We start from the raw sequence: 15,363 nt of genomic DNA on the forward strand, positions 1-15,363 counted from the left end.
AGGTGAAAACCTTCAGGGCATAATTCAGTTAACAGCTGTAGCGCAAATCCCAAAGGATTCCATAGGCTACATTTCCACCATGTCATTTACCTCCATCCAGTCATTCCAACACTCCAGCATCCAAAAAAAATCTACAATTATATCAAGTTTCAGTATTCACAGACCTTTGTTAAATCTTATCTTGTTTGTTGTTACCCCTTCCTCTGACTTAATCTCTTTCTCCAACGTTAGGGGTCTCTACACAGTGAGCACCCTCACTTGTTCATATTGAAAGGGGATGTCGACAGTATGCGGAAGAGGGCTGCATGTGATAGTTGATCTTAAAGAGGCTGTTGCCTCAGGGTTTTAGGACCTGCGTGGCATAGGAACACTGGTGGATTTGTTTCTGAAGGATAAAACTTAGTGAGTGCATCTTTTATAATATCTCAAGGTAGGGACCTAGGTATTCGGGGACTACTTTTGGAAAGGGCATGGCACACTGGTCATTTGGGATGTCTGGCTAGAGCTTGCATGAGAGAAACCTCCAGGATTTTCCCTCTTTTGGTCAAGTGGGCATTTTCAGTCCCTTGCTGCCAGAGCCAGGCTCATTCCTGGGAATCATGTCCCATGTTGCCAGGGAGATTCATTCCCCTGGCAGTCATGTCCCTCATGGGGGGAGGTTAATGAATTTATTGGCTGAGTTGGGCTTAAAGAGAGAAAGGCCACATCTGAGCAACAAAAGAGGTTCCTTGGGAGTGCCTCTTAGGCATAATTACAGGAGGGCTCAGCCTCCTGTTACAACCCTAAATTTTACAAGAGCAAGCCTCAAGTCAAGGGCTTGATTTATTAAGTAGTGGATTCCTGACTTCACTTAATATATATTCTATCCCAAGATAAATGGTCAGTTTCTTACATTATCTTCAGTTAGTTGTACAATCATCATCACTCTCAACTTTAAACAATTATCATAACATAATACATCCCAGAGCTCTTATCAGCTGCTAATTATTCATCCCTAATATTAGTGTAGAGTTGATAAGATATTCCTATTAAATATAGTCATTTATACATAAGGGGTAGTTTTTCCATACCACTCTGTTAACCCTCTGCACCAGTGTCATACCTTATAAGAATATCATGCTAACGCTTATTTAGGTTTGTGGCGCTGTGTGGGTTACATGCCTTTAAACAACCATTTACGAACATGTTCGCCTCCAGTAAGTCACGGATACTTAACAACTATCTTTTATTGTGGCTGTGCTGTTTTGCATTCCCACCAGAAATGAATGAGTGCCCCTGTTACTGTACTAGTTTGTCAGCTTTTGTTATTGGCAGGTTTTTTTTTTGTTGTTTTGTTTTGTTTTGTTTTGTTTTAGCCATTCTAGTAGATGTATCATGGTATCTCATCGTTTTAATTTGTAATTCCCTATGACATGATGCTAATTTTCTTTTTATATGCTTATTTCCCATCTGTATATCTTTGGTGGGGTGTCTGATCAGATTTTTGGCCTATTTTTTTTTATTGTTGAGTTTTAAGAGTTCTTCGTGTATTTTGGATTCAAGTCCTTTTTCAGGTATGTGTTTTACAAATGTTTTCTCCCAGTCTGTAGCTTTTCTTTTCTTTCCCTTAATAGTGTCTTTTGCAGAGCAGAAGTTTTTAATTTAAATAAAATCCAACTTACTAATTTTTTCTTTCATAGTTCATGCTTTAGGTGTTGTATGTAAAAAGTCACCATTGAATCCAAGGTCACTAGATTTTCTTGTTATTTTCTTCTAGAAGTTTTAGTTTTACATTTTAGTCTATGATCCATTTTGAGTTAATTTTGTGAAAGATGTAAGGTATGTGTCTATAGTCATATTTTTGCATGTGATTGCTGTTGTTCCAGCACTATTTGTTGAAAGGACTGTACTTTCTCCATTAAATTGCCTTTACTTTTTGTCAAAGATTAGTTGACTGTATTTGTGTGGGTCTGTTTCTTGAGTCTGTTCCATTGACCTATCTGTCTATTCTTTTGCCAGTAACACACTTATGTTGATATAGTTTTATAGTAAGTCTTAACATTGGGGAATATAAGTCCTCCAACTTTGTTTTCCTTTGGTATTATGTTTGTTATTTTGTGTCTTTTGTCTTTCCATATAATCAGTGTGCTGATATCCACAGAATAGTTTGCTGGGAATTTGATTAGAACAATTAATTGGGAAGAACTGACATCTTAACCTTGAGTCTTCCTATCCATGAACATGGAGTGTCTCTCCTTTTATTTAGATATCCTCTTACTTCTTTCATCAGAGTTCTTTAGTTTTTCTGATAGATCTTGTGTGTATTTTGTTAAGCTTATATTTAAATATTTATCCTTTTTTTAATGCTGTTAAATGGTAATTTTGTTTTAATTTTACATTCCAATTGTTCATAGCTGGTGTATAGGAAAGCAACTGACTTTTATATGTTAATTTTGTATCCTACAACCTTGCTATTGTAGCTTATTAGTTCCAGGAAGGTTTTTTTTGGTCACATCTTTGGGTTTTCTACTTAGGCAATTATGTCATCTGTGAACAAAGACCATTTTATTTCTTCCTTCTTAAGCTCCACTTAATTTTCAACACTGAATTTTGTACTGGAATTTTGTACAGTTAAAGAATGTACACCTTTCTCTGCCACCTAAACATCTTCTCATTATTATGAAGTTTTAAACTGGACTTGCACACAGTTAACATAGAATTTTACTGAGGAAGTCCTGTGGTGAGGAAATCCAAAAATCTAATTGAAACAAGAAAAATGTCTCTTTTTTTAGATTTGCATTCATATTTTTAATTGTAGTCATGTATTAACATTGTTCTGTTAAGTTTTAGAAACTCTGGCAGAGTTTAAGCTGTATTTTATTTACCTTTTATTGAAGAGTAATATAAAAAATAAATTCCAGACTTTTTATGAGTATTGAGTATAAAATATTTTATTATTTTGTTAGACAATTTTAGAATCTTAATGGGAAAAACACATACTGAACATTTTTGGCTTTAATTTTTTATATATTTTTGTCACAGCAACCTGAAGGAACTGGCATGATAGATGAAGAGTTCACAGTTGCAAGGCTCTATATTAGCAAAATGAAATCCGAGGTAAAAACAATGGTAAAACGCTGCAAACAGTTAGAAAGCACACAAACTGAGAGCAACAAAAAAATGGAAGAAAATGAAAAAGAGTTAGCAGCATGCCAGCTTCGTATCTCTCAGGTACGTGTTACCTAACAAGAGTTTCTTCATTTATTGAACAGGCACATACAAATTTTATTTATTGTACATGTTTTCAGAAAAATAAGTTATTTTGGGTAACAGAATGAAAAGTTTAATTTAGTCATTTGGCTTTGCTAGTTTAGCTACAGGATTACAACCGGAATTATTTAACTAGGTTATATTTATGAATATAGGTCTGTTAACAACACATATTTACTTTAAAAATGTGACTGATATGACTAATAAAGAACCTGGATAAATTCTAGGGTGAAAAAAATTGCAAGGAATCAGTTTTCTGGCTGATTCCAGTTTTGTGGCTGGAATCATTCACCGAGAGAGATTGTGAAAGGAGGGTAGGGGGTAACATTAAATGGGGATGACTATAAGAATATTATCTCGTGTTTCAGCCATCAGTGCCTTACTTGCGCATGTTATAAGCTATGCAGATGACCTTTTTTGATTAAATCCTTTAGCATTGTAAATCTTGCCCCTTTAAGTTTAAAATTCTTCTTTGAATTTATCATGTATTTAGATATATTGATAAAACTTGCTTACTTTCAGTTATTTTCAAATATTCTTAAAATATATTTGTGAACTTCATATTAGTTTATTTTTTCCAAAAGCATGAAGCCAAAATCAAGTCATTGACTGAATACCTTCAAAATGTTGAGCAAAAGAAAAGACAGCTGGAAGAATCTGTCGATTCTCTGAGTGAAGAACTAGTCCAGCTTCGAGCACAAGGTATGAGCTCCCACTTATGAGTTATGTCTATGTAATTCTTACTTTAGTATTACTGTAGTAAGTTCATATCCACACTGATAAAGGATAGTAAGAATATGGATAACTTGGAATAGTAAACAGTTCATACTTTTTAATGTTAGCTGTGAAACATGCTTTTGAAACTGTTTGAATATGAAAATGGCCAACCTGAGAACTTAAAGTTATGAGTTGTTTATATATAAATGTTGACACAGGGGACTTAGAAAGTGATCGCATTTCTCTTCCATGTCTTTAACCCATTCTGTTCTGGGATTATGCAAAGTAAATAGGAGAAACCATAACATCAATACAAAAGGTATAACTAAGTGAACTACCCAATGTGTCATTGAACTTGGACGGTAAGATTTACTACGTTGCATTTGGATAATTTAAAGTCAAGTACTTCTCAAGACATAGTCCACATAAAGCTCACTGACTCCTTGGTTTATGTGACGATTCTTGAGGCTTATTTCCTCTTTTCTGTTTGCTCTCCCTCCCCAAATAGAGAAAGTCCATGAAATGGAAAAGGAGCACTTAAATAAGGTTCAGACTGCAAATGAAGTTAAGGCAAGTTTGATGTTATATATTGTATTCTAATTGCTTTAATACAACATTATTAATTTTTTGTCTGATTATAACATTTTTTCCCCCAAATTTTAGCAAGCTGTTGAACAGCAGATCCAAAGCCACAGAGAAACTCATCAAAAACAAATTAGTAGTCTGAGAGATGAGGTTGAGGCCAAAGAAAAACTTATTACTGATCTTCAAGAGTAAGTATTGTACTTTTGTTTCCTCTTACTCTTAAGCTGAGATGTTAAGAAATTAGTTCAGAAAAATGGACTATTTAGACAGGAGGGAACAATAGTTATGTCCTTACTAGAATCTGCTTGTTTCATTGAAATTAAAATTTTTGATGTAGAAAATGTGGAATTTTCTCATTTATGAGTATACCTTCTAAGGTGAAAATTTTGAAACATTTATTAGCTCTTTTGATCTAAATATGCTGTAAGAAGAAAAAGAAGGAGAAAACTCTAATTTAAACCCATTTTTGTAAGTAGTCACTATAATCCTCTCCAGATCATTTCCTCAACTTCCTTTTTAAAAAATTCTTAACTGAGAGTTTATTGGAAATTGTGAATTGTGGGTTAAAAATTAAAGAAAAAAAAAGGAAGTTAGTTTATCTAAAAGATATGTTCCCTACTATAACCATATCCACATAGCATAGGATTTATTACAGGTCAGAAGTCACAATTTGAGTAGGAACCAGAGGAGAGTAACAAAACAAAACAATATATGACAAAGTTTGGGACACAGTTCTTACTGTTAATACCTAATGGAGTTAGAGATAAGGATTCAGGGACATGAAAGGTAAAGAAAAGAATGAAGTCATGGTTTCGAGGCAAAAGATGAAAAAATATTATACCCCTGTCCCCCTCCCTTTTCCCCAATGGGGACAGAATAACAGTAGGCCTTGGGTATTTGAAAGGTGAAATTATGAAAGTTACAAGTTTGAAAAATTTTAATGACAGCATTCAGAAAAGTGTGGTGTTGATACTCGGTTTTTTTTTTTTTACTTTATCAGCCAAAACCAGAAAATGATGTTAGAACAGGAACGCCTGAGAGTAGAACATGAAAAGTTAAAAACTACAGATCAGGAAAAGAGCAGGAAACTACATGAACTTACGTGAGTAAATGGTTTAATTAAAGTTTAAAAACAAAAACTAAGAGAATTGCAGGCATTTCTTTTGGATATATCCAATGGATACATTTTTCACTTTGTGTGGGCTTAAAGGGTGTTTGATTTATATTTAAAAACTTGCATTGTTTTCTTGTACTTGCATGAAAAAAGTCTTGTATTTCAGTCATGGTCAAGATTCAGATTCCTCTTTATCAGCTTGCTTGCTATTTTACTTTAGGATCCATCCTGAAAATGAACATAAAATATGGCATTAAGTTATTTAGATTCAGGACCTACAGCAAAAATTGAATTTTTGTAAAATCTGATCTTGTAAAGAACGTGATTTACCTTTTGAACAGAGACTTTACTGTTTATTTTTTCTAATTTACTAAGTATAATTAATACTCAGTTTTCTGCTGTCTGACCAAGTAGAAAACACATGACTATAATTTTTCAAAGATCTTGAATATGTGAGAGAGAATTGGCAAGGAAACAGGCTGTTGTTAGGGATGATCACATCAAATCAAATCTGGTTTAGAGTTGATTTGATAACCAGTCCACCAAATCCACATCAGCTATAATTGTGTTTAGAATAGTTTTAGCATAAAATGCATAAGATGTTTTTGCTTTTAAAACTTTATAATCTCTGTAATTCCCAGTTAATCCAAGACATTTTGAATAAATAACTGCTACACATGGCACATTTTAAAATAGAAATAATAGTTCCAGTAATTTCTTATTCTTTGATTTCTGCCACTTTTTTTTCACCTCTTCCATTGCTGAGAGATGTTTGATATATTTCTTTTTAATATCAAAAAAGATTAAAAGGATTTGGTTCACCTCTTGTGCTAAATAAAAGTAAAATTTTGTGGAATTAAAGTTGAAAATATATATTTATATTCTTTCACTGTTTAGGATTATGCAAGATAGACGAGAACAAGCAAGACAAGACTTGAAGGGTTTGGAAGAGACAGTGGTAAGAAAAACTTGAAAATAAGTGGGCTTGGGGAACGTTTTATGATTTTTATTTTTTCCCCTCCGCTTATTCTAAATTTGAAGTCTGAATTCCAAAAATATTACTGTTCTTAATTCAAGGCAAAAGAACTTCAAACTTTACACAACTTACGGAAGCTTTTTGTTCAAGACCTGGCTACCAGAGTTAAAAAGGTAACAGAACAATACTGGGATGGATATTTATATAAACGGTGCTTACTCTGTAATTCTCTGTATTCATAAATGAAATAATCTTACACTGTCCTAAAAAGTTTGGTGAATTAAGCTTAGAATTTTTCGGTCTTTAAGTTTTTTCATAGAATTAATCAAGTCTTCTTTTCTCAGAGTGCTGAGATCGATTCAGATGACACTGGAGGCAGTGCTGCTCAAAAGCAAAAAATCTCCTTTCTCGAAAATAATCTTGAACAACTCACTAAAGTGCACAAACAGGTAATAAGGGGCACAGTTTGTGATAGCCTCACCATTGTAAGAATCTAAAACTGAGAGTGCTAAGTATTTTAATCTTCAGCCATTCAAAGCCCTAAGGAATTTTCATACCCTGAGCCTTCTTTCCATTATTTTATATAGAATAATTATGTAAAGAAACTGCTAGCAATTTTTAGGGGAGTTAATATTTTTTTTTTAGCAATCCTGTTATCAAAAGAGGCCAATGAAAACATGAATTCTTATTTCTTCTGGAAGACTTCAAGCCTACCAGTTTTCTTAATTTTCTCATGGTAATTTTTGAATGTCCAGTAGACAGATCTTTATAATTAGAAAGTTGAAATAAATTTTTTTGATCTGTTTACATTTAATGCCTCAGACTGTGAAATAAATGATAAAATGAGGGAGTTTATGTTTTTTAAGAAGTAATGCTTATGTTTTTGCTTATTTTTTATTCTGGCTTGATAGATTAAGATTGTTGTTTTAAAAATTTCTTAACACACTCTGTTGTTTTATGTCTTTGTTACTCTAAACCTGATGTGTGTACTGTGAAATTTTAGCCTTTTTTGTCTTCAACACTTATTAAGGGGCCTGCTAAGTTTCTGTTTACTTGTAGTCTTATATTTCTAAAAGAATATTCATTTCCACCAGATTAGTATCTTACTGAAGAGACTTAGCCCTGATGTTGGAGCTTATTGTCTTTGCATAGTAGGGAAAAAGAACAATCGACCTCACCCCAATTAATATGTTGCTACCTAAATTAAATTAGATAAATGGAAATACTTTCTATAAAATATAGTTGTACTTCTCTTCTAAAGAGGAGTTGTGAGATGTTTATACTTCTATAATCATCTTGTTAAAACTTGAATTGTTGTTTTCTTTATGTACCTTTTAGTTGGTACGTGATAATGCAGATCTTCGCTGTGAACTACCTAAGTTGGAAAAGCGACTTAGAGCTACAGCTGAGAGAGTGAAAGCATTGGAGTCAGCACTGAAAGAAGCCAAAGAAAATGCTTCTCGTGATCGCAAACGCTATCAGCAAGAAGTAGATCGTATAAAGGAAGCAGTCAGGTCAAAGAATATGGCCAGAAGAGGACATTCAGCACAAATTGGTTAGTAGAACACATTGAAACCTTAAAGAATGTTTTCTTTCAGTCGAAAACATAATCTGATTCATTCACAACATGTTGGCATCATGCTATTTCTCTATTTTATAACTTAAAAAAGAATGGTATTGTTGGGAAGGAAAAGAGAAATTGAGGAATAACTGCATTTATAGGACAAGAAGACAAATAAGAACTAGAAAAGCAAGAATGGTCAGAGATAGAAGAAACTGTATAGATCAGTGTTATTAAAGCCAAGGGAGAATTGCAAGAAAATTAGTCCTCAGCAGTATTTCATGCTTTAGGATAATCATTGGTGCAAGAACAAGATTATAAGGAGCCATGGATTGCATAGTTCCTGGGGGAAGAATGTAACCAGTAAGAAGAAAAAGAGGAATTTGCTGGGAAATAAAAAGTCAAAGAAAAACAAAAAGTGGGAATTTGTTGTGAACAAACAGAAGAGACCTAAAAAGTCTTGGCAGTTGTGCATTAAGGTTTATTCTAAAGTCTCAGTTTTTGTTTTTTGTTTTTTTTCTATTATTATTATTAGCTAAACCTATTCGTCCTGGGCAACATCCAGCAGCTTCTCCAACTCATCCAAGTGCAATTCGTGGAGGAGGAAGTGGCGCATTTGTTCAGAACAGCCAGCCTGTGGCAGTACGTGGCGGGGGCGGCAAACAGGTGTAAGCGTTAACATGTGCCCACAGGTTTGTAGTTTATATCTGGCTTTTGAATCATAGCTATACATGGAAAATTTCAGTCATTGGTTGTTCAATAGTATTTTGAATTCTCACATTAGTGTCACAGTTGTCTTTTGTGTGTGATTATAAAAGTACTATTTGGCATGATTTCTTCATAGTTCAGATCATACTCTATATTCAATTTTGTGTCCTTTTAATCTAACATATTGGATCATTTTTAATAGCTTTTTGTATTTTATCTAATTATGCTATATATTATACATACAACCCTATGTATATTATATATATATATATTATATAATAATATATAATATATTACATACTTCCTCACCTTTTAGGTTATTTCCAGAAGATTCCAGGTGTGGGATTACAAGATGCTATGAACATTTTTAAGACTTCTAATACATAATGCCGTGTTACTTTCCAAAAAGATTGCACTGAATTGCCAGTTATTTAAGGATACTTTCCATTTTGTTGCATCCTTGCCAGTTTTGAATATTGGTAGTTTTTAGCATTCTCTTTTAATAAGCCAAAAGTGGCTTCTGATTGATTTATTAACAAAGGATGTTTTTCATATATTTATTGAACCATTTATATTTCCTTTTTTATGAGATAATTCTGTGCCCTTTTTTCATTTAGCTATTGTGGGTGGTTTATCTAAACATTCATGAGTTCTTATTTACTCATTTATTTTTTATTATACAAGTAATAGTCTGTTCATTATAGGGGAATAAAGAATATCACAAAGTAGAAAAATAGAGATACCACGTAATATATTATGTATGTCTTTACAGAGCTTTCTTTACATATAACTCTTAGATTAAAAAGTGTTAACTGTTGATAAATACTCTGGTAACATACTATATTCTGTTACATATACTTCTTTGTAGCCTCCTTTTTTTTTTTTTTAACTTAGCTATATGTTCTGAACATTTTCTTTTATTATATGATTGATTAGCTATAATAATTGCCCAGTATTTCATCATAAGACAGGAACTCAGATTTGAACTCTTTAGGAAATCCCAGCATGTATAGTTGCTTTGGAAACTTAAAAAGTACTGAATAATCATAAGATGGTTTACTGTTACTTTTTCTGACAAATACTAAAGCCAGTCTTTTTTAACTTGCTTCTTTTTATTTTCACATTTTGCATAATAGATTCTCAGTTTGAGTAGAGAATCGAACTATTTTAGAGGATTCACATTTCTAACAAGAATATAATTTTCGTCCACAAAGTGTAGGAAAAGAGCACAAATTTGAAGTTCCAGCTAAGTTTGAATTGTGACTTTTCTCCTTTTATGAACTTGAACAAATTGTTCTATTTCTTTTTTTAAAAATTTCTTTTTCATTTTGACTCCGTTAAAGTTCTTCACTATAAAAATAAATTAGAATTCATGGTTTAAGTATTTAATAAACCTCTAAAACAACATTTTTTCTATATAGCCACAAACAACCTAACAAATCACAACAAAAAAAATCAGCAGTATTTGTCTAATATTATCTAATTCCAATCAATATTCAGGTTTCTCCCAATTGCTTCTTTTAAAAAATGTCCTTTCCAGCTGTTTGAACCAGGATATAATGCAGGGCTGCTGTTAGCATTTGATTATGTCCTTTATATTTCTTTTAATATAGAAAGTGCACTGTGTACACACAAACATCCTTAATAACATGGACTTATTGAAGAGAAAAGGCCACTTATTTTGAGCATATATCACCTGGATGTATGTGATTGCTTCTATCTTTAATTGCCTCTTTCCCCCGCCCTCTATTCTCTGCAGTCCCTGTAAATTGGAAAGTAGATGAAAAGCATTGATTGGATTTATACTAAACATCTTTTGAGAAGACTACATGGTAGATTATATGTGCTTTATATTGTGGCACTTCAGTAGACATGCATACAATAGCTGATTTTCCTGACAGTTATAGATGCCTTTCTTCTTCCCCCCGAACAACGTTTCTGAACCCCTTTCTTAGTGAAATGGAAGTAGTTCTTAACAATTACATGAGTTAAGCTGTCTTTATGTAGCATAGAGTGGGTATTCAGTAGATACAGGCTGCCTTTTCCTACCTTTCTGGAATTGGGAGCTGGACAAGGGCTTTATCCACCTATGAGATTGAGAGATATAAGTCGATCCTTTGGGGATATTTTCACATTAAAATTCATATGTAAACTTTGATTTCATATCTTATTTGCAGAGAAGATGGACCATGGCTTTTGTAAAACATAGCTTAGGTTTCAGTAGAAGGTAGAACTCTGAAGCCAGTGTGGTATCAGCTGTTAAGCACATGAGAGAGAAGCTAACTTAGCTTAACTAGGTTTTCAATACTTGTAATGAGTATGAAAGTATAATTAACACACTTGTTAATTACTACTTGTTTCATTGGTAGTCCAAAGGATAGTGGTTCTTATTTTTTTAAATTCTTATGTCAGTCTTAAGCTATGACTTAGTGAGAGTATATTATCAACTTAAGTGATTGTTGAAAATTAAATACTAGGTAGAGAAATTTTTAAATTAGTTTTTAAATATTAAGAAAAACACTCAAAACACTTGTTTTATTTTTTGGCTGGATGTGATGCCTTTAGTTGTTTTTTACATGGCTGTTTACATAATACTTTGAATAGGTTGGGTTTTTCTAAAAGCAAAGGTAAGTAGGCAGTTTAATATAAAGGGTGCGTCCAGGTAACAATTGCTGGAATTGTTTATTTCACTGTCAGTTTTCCTACCACCTGCACCTCTTCCTTGTTTTTCCCTATTCCTCTACTCCACTTTCCCCCCCTCCTATTTTTACAGGTACTGTATATGTAACATTGCTGGTTAGTGGTCCTTGATTTAAGAATGTCATTGACACTCTGTTGGCTTCTATTTTACTAACCATCTTTTCCTTTTTAAACAAAAATAATTCACACATCACTTCTCTGGTAGTTCTGTTGGAGAGAATAAAAGCAAATGAAGGTCTGACTTTTTTTAAACACTTTATTGCTCATAAGTGGCTCTGCATAAGAGGTAAATAAAGAAAATCAAATCATTTCCCTTTTTAATATTGGGGAAACTGGTCACAGTTGTTGGCCAAAATGTTTTTAAACTCTTGGTTTATTTTATTTGCTTGTTTCATTCTTCTGTATGATTATCTTAACTAAGCACGAGTTTTTTAATAAATAAAAATATATTTTATGTGTTCTCCCATTTTCAGGTGTTGAAAAAGAATTGAAGTATGAAGAGGACATAGTATCAAGCAGAGTCATTCAGTGACTAATCTCTACCCCCTGGGATTGTAGAATTATAACCTTTTTAATGTACAAATTGTACCTGGCCTGTACAGCTGTTTCCTACCGACTCTTGTAAACTCTGCTGCTTCCCAACACAACTACAGTGCAATTTTGGCGTCTTAGGAGGGGGAAAAAAAACGACAGTTTACAACTGTGGCCCTATTTATTACACAGTTTGTCTTTCGTGTCTTAAATTTAGTCTTCACTGTGCCAAGCTAATCGTACCTTATAGGGTTGTGCTTTTTGTTTTTGTTTTTTTTGTGTGTGTGTGTTTAATTTTTAATCTCAGTTTAAATTAACTAGCTGCTATTGCTTCTTTTTCTTTTCTTATTAAAATGTCTTCCTTATTTTAGGGATGAAACATTTAGATTAAATGTCTTACATTTTACCACTTACATGCAACACTACATGCCCACAAAATACATCAGGTCAGTACTGTATTTAAAATCCCTTTAAGTGATTTCAGGGCTAAAATTATTTGTATTGTTTCTGAAATTTGCTTCTGAAAACTACCATTTGAGCACTGAAACCTTAAAACTGCCCGAACTAGGCATTTGAGACCGAACAAGGCTACTTAATTAAATCTCATGAAATGCCTGATGCTGAGTTATTTTGAATAGGAATGCTTCACAATATCAAAAGCAAATGTAAGAAGGAGAGTTTGAAAAAAGGAATTGTATTTCTCTTCTTCCTGATTCTATACTCAATATAGCTTGATGGAATGAAAATACCCTGCTTCATTCTGGTGAGCCTACTAGCTAATAAAAGATTTGGATAGGTGATAATTTATTATCTTTCATATAGTGAAATGAATGAAGATATTACAGAATTAGACATAATTTCTTACTAGTATTGTATTGGTTGATGTAAATTTATTGCCTATGGAAATTGAGAAAAAATGTGAAGAAACAGGACAGATATATGGTGAATTAAAAAATACGTAGGTATATTTTGGTCTGAAATTCCGGAGGTGTTTTTAAACTGCTACACTAAGTCATACACTATAATTTATTTTTTGTTTAGCCTGGAAATAATGAATTGTTTGCAAGTCACTCATGCTCATTAAATAAATTATTTTGTTAGCTATAGCCCATTGTTTTGTAATTAGTACTAAGTGTCTACCTATTTTTGTCACTTCTTCCTCAGATGATTAAACTAAGTCAACAGTTTAATAAAAGTAATAGGAAAAAGATGTCAATATCTGCTTCATCATGGGGGGATGACTGTTCTAGCAGAAATTAGGAGAAAATGGGGGTTTAAGATACTCAGTAGAAAAACTTGGAAAGTTCTGTGTTAGGGTATGGCTGGTAGAATTAACTTTTTGAAAAAGTTTTATACACAGATATTTGTATTAAATTTGGAGCCATAGTCAGAAGACACATCATAATTGGCTTATTTTTCTATTTCCTTAACTATTGTAATTTCCACTTTTATATTAATTTTGATTTAAAAGATAAATTTATTTATTTATTTTTTTAACAGTCAAAACTTCTTGCTATTGTAGTCTGCAACCTTTAAAATGATTGTGTTGCATTTAGGACCGATAAAAAGAAACACTCCAGGAATTGAGATGAAATCTTGGTGCAGTGAAACAGAAGTAATGCAGCTAACTGTTAAAAAAAAAAAAAAAAAGTGCTATAGCATATTTTTGATGATAGTTCTCTAAATGGAGAAACATTTGGCTGCATTCATGTAGACATTTATATTTTGTTTTCAAATGAAAAACATGCTTCTTTGACAACATTCATAAATGAAGCAGAATTCTTTATATCTTGTCTGAATATGGTAGTTTCATTCCTGTAAGTAATGTATATGGGTATTAGTGCTGTGAAAGAAACAATAAATTTGTAACTAGCATGTTAGTTTTTTTTTTTATCTTAGTGTTTCTTTTCTATTTATAATTTCAGACCTTTCACAGAGTGTGTCAGGAATTTCATAAATTTGTTTTCAGTGGAACTGTTTCGTTTTACTATGGTAGGTCATTAAACAGACCATTTACTCTTGTAAATGAAATTTTCTCTTCCTTTAGAACACTGACACTTCAATTTGCAGTCTCTTTTTTTTTTTTTTTTGACTGGGTATATTAACGTTCCTCTGAATGGCATTGCTAAATGACTCAGAAGAGAAACTCAATGAAATAAAAGTAATATTTATTCATGGTGATCAGTTAAATTATTTGCCTAACTTAAGAGTACTAACTACTGTGTGTAGCCCTCAATTAGACACGAGATGACAGAGAAGAGTCAGTCTACCTGTGGAATATGTTGGTTTATTTTCAGTTCTTTGAGATACATTCAGACATAATTGGTTTGGGGAGGACGCCATATAATTTTAAGGTAACCTGCATGCTGTAAATGTGTTTCATGTTTAAATAAAGAGGAAAAATTTTTTGAAATGTAATGACGTTCTTATTCAGTGAATTAAGAGGTTGATTTTATATGACTAACTGGCTTTCTGTCCTGACAGAGTAGTAACTATTTTAAGTTATTGTTATATTCATGTAAATTTTGTTTCCCAATGTATTGTGGCTTCTTTGGACAGTAGGTATTAAATATGAATGCTGAAGATTTAAGTGCTAGAAATGAATTATCAATCTCACTTTTGTTATTTTATCTTAATATAGTCTACAGTGTTCCACTTATCTGAGCCTAATTGTTTTATTGACCAGTATAAGCATAGTGTTAAAGTTTGTTTTTCAAATACTTTCTCAGCATTCATTCAGGTCTAGCTGGAGAAAAACTAGAGAGAGACTGTTCCTAAATTCAGGTGGTGATTGGCTTTTTGGGGTGTATGTTTTAAAAAAGTATTTATTACGGGAAATTTTAATCATATAACTGAAGTGGGCAATAAATAATGAAGCCCCAAGTACCTATCGCTCACTGTCAACAATTATCAACTCATGGCTAATATTGTTTCATCCATACCTCCACTCACTCCCCCAGGCTTACGCTTTTATTCATAAATATTTTATTTCAATATGTGACTCCTTAAAACATACAACAAATACTATTATACCTGAAAAATGAATAATTTCTTAAAATATTCACATTTTCAATTTTTGTAAGCAGTTTGTGTTTTAGTTAAAGGCCATATGTTGCAATAAATTCCCCCTTCATCACTCATTTTTTTTTTCTTGCAGTTTATGGAAAAAGCAGGTTATTTATTCTATATAGTTCCCAAATTTTGCTGATTGCATCTGTGTGA

General features: G+C 32.6%; 1 protein-coding gene across 2 annotated transcripts in view; it reads left to right on the top strand.

The window, feature by feature from the left end:
- KIF5B (kinesin family member 5B) overlaps positions 1 to 14,559 on the top strand; it is a 45,487-nt gene extending 30,928 nt beyond the window's left edge. The window contains exons 16-26 of one of the 2 annotated variants that reach the window (XM_037837933.1): positions 3,022 to 3,210; positions 3,834 to 3,951; positions 4,475 to 4,536; positions 4,630 to 4,739; positions 5,552 to 5,653; positions 6,563 to 6,623; positions 6,743 to 6,814; positions 6,986 to 7,090; positions 7,980 to 8,196; positions 8,738 to 8,870; positions 12,084 to 14,559. In XM_037837933.1, coding sequence (XP_037693861.1) covers positions 3,022 to 3,210; positions 3,834 to 3,951; positions 4,475 to 4,536; positions 4,630 to 4,739; positions 5,552 to 5,653; positions 6,563 to 6,623; positions 6,743 to 6,814; positions 6,986 to 7,090; positions 7,980 to 8,196; positions 8,738 to 8,870; positions 12,084 to 12,090 — 1,176 coding nt within the window. In that variant the 3' untranslated portion in view covers positions 12,091 to 14,559. Of the gene's footprint in view, positions 1 to 3,021; positions 3,211 to 3,833; positions 3,952 to 4,474; positions 4,537 to 4,629; positions 4,740 to 5,551; positions 5,654 to 6,562; positions 6,624 to 6,742; positions 6,815 to 6,985; positions 7,091 to 7,979; positions 8,197 to 8,737; positions 8,895 to 12,083 lie in introns of both variants that reach the window. The other variant, XM_037837934.1, reaches the window with a different exon arrangement.
- Positions 14,560 to 15,363: the final 804 nt, after the last annotated feature.

This window comes from Choloepus didactylus, chromosome 5, assembly GCF_015220235.1.
Source record: "Choloepus didactylus isolate mChoDid1 chromosome 5, mChoDid1.pri, whole genome shotgun sequence".
In the NCBI taxonomy this organism is placed as follows: domain Eukaryota; kingdom Metazoa; phylum Chordata; class Mammalia; order Pilosa; family Megalonychidae; genus Choloepus; species Choloepus didactylus.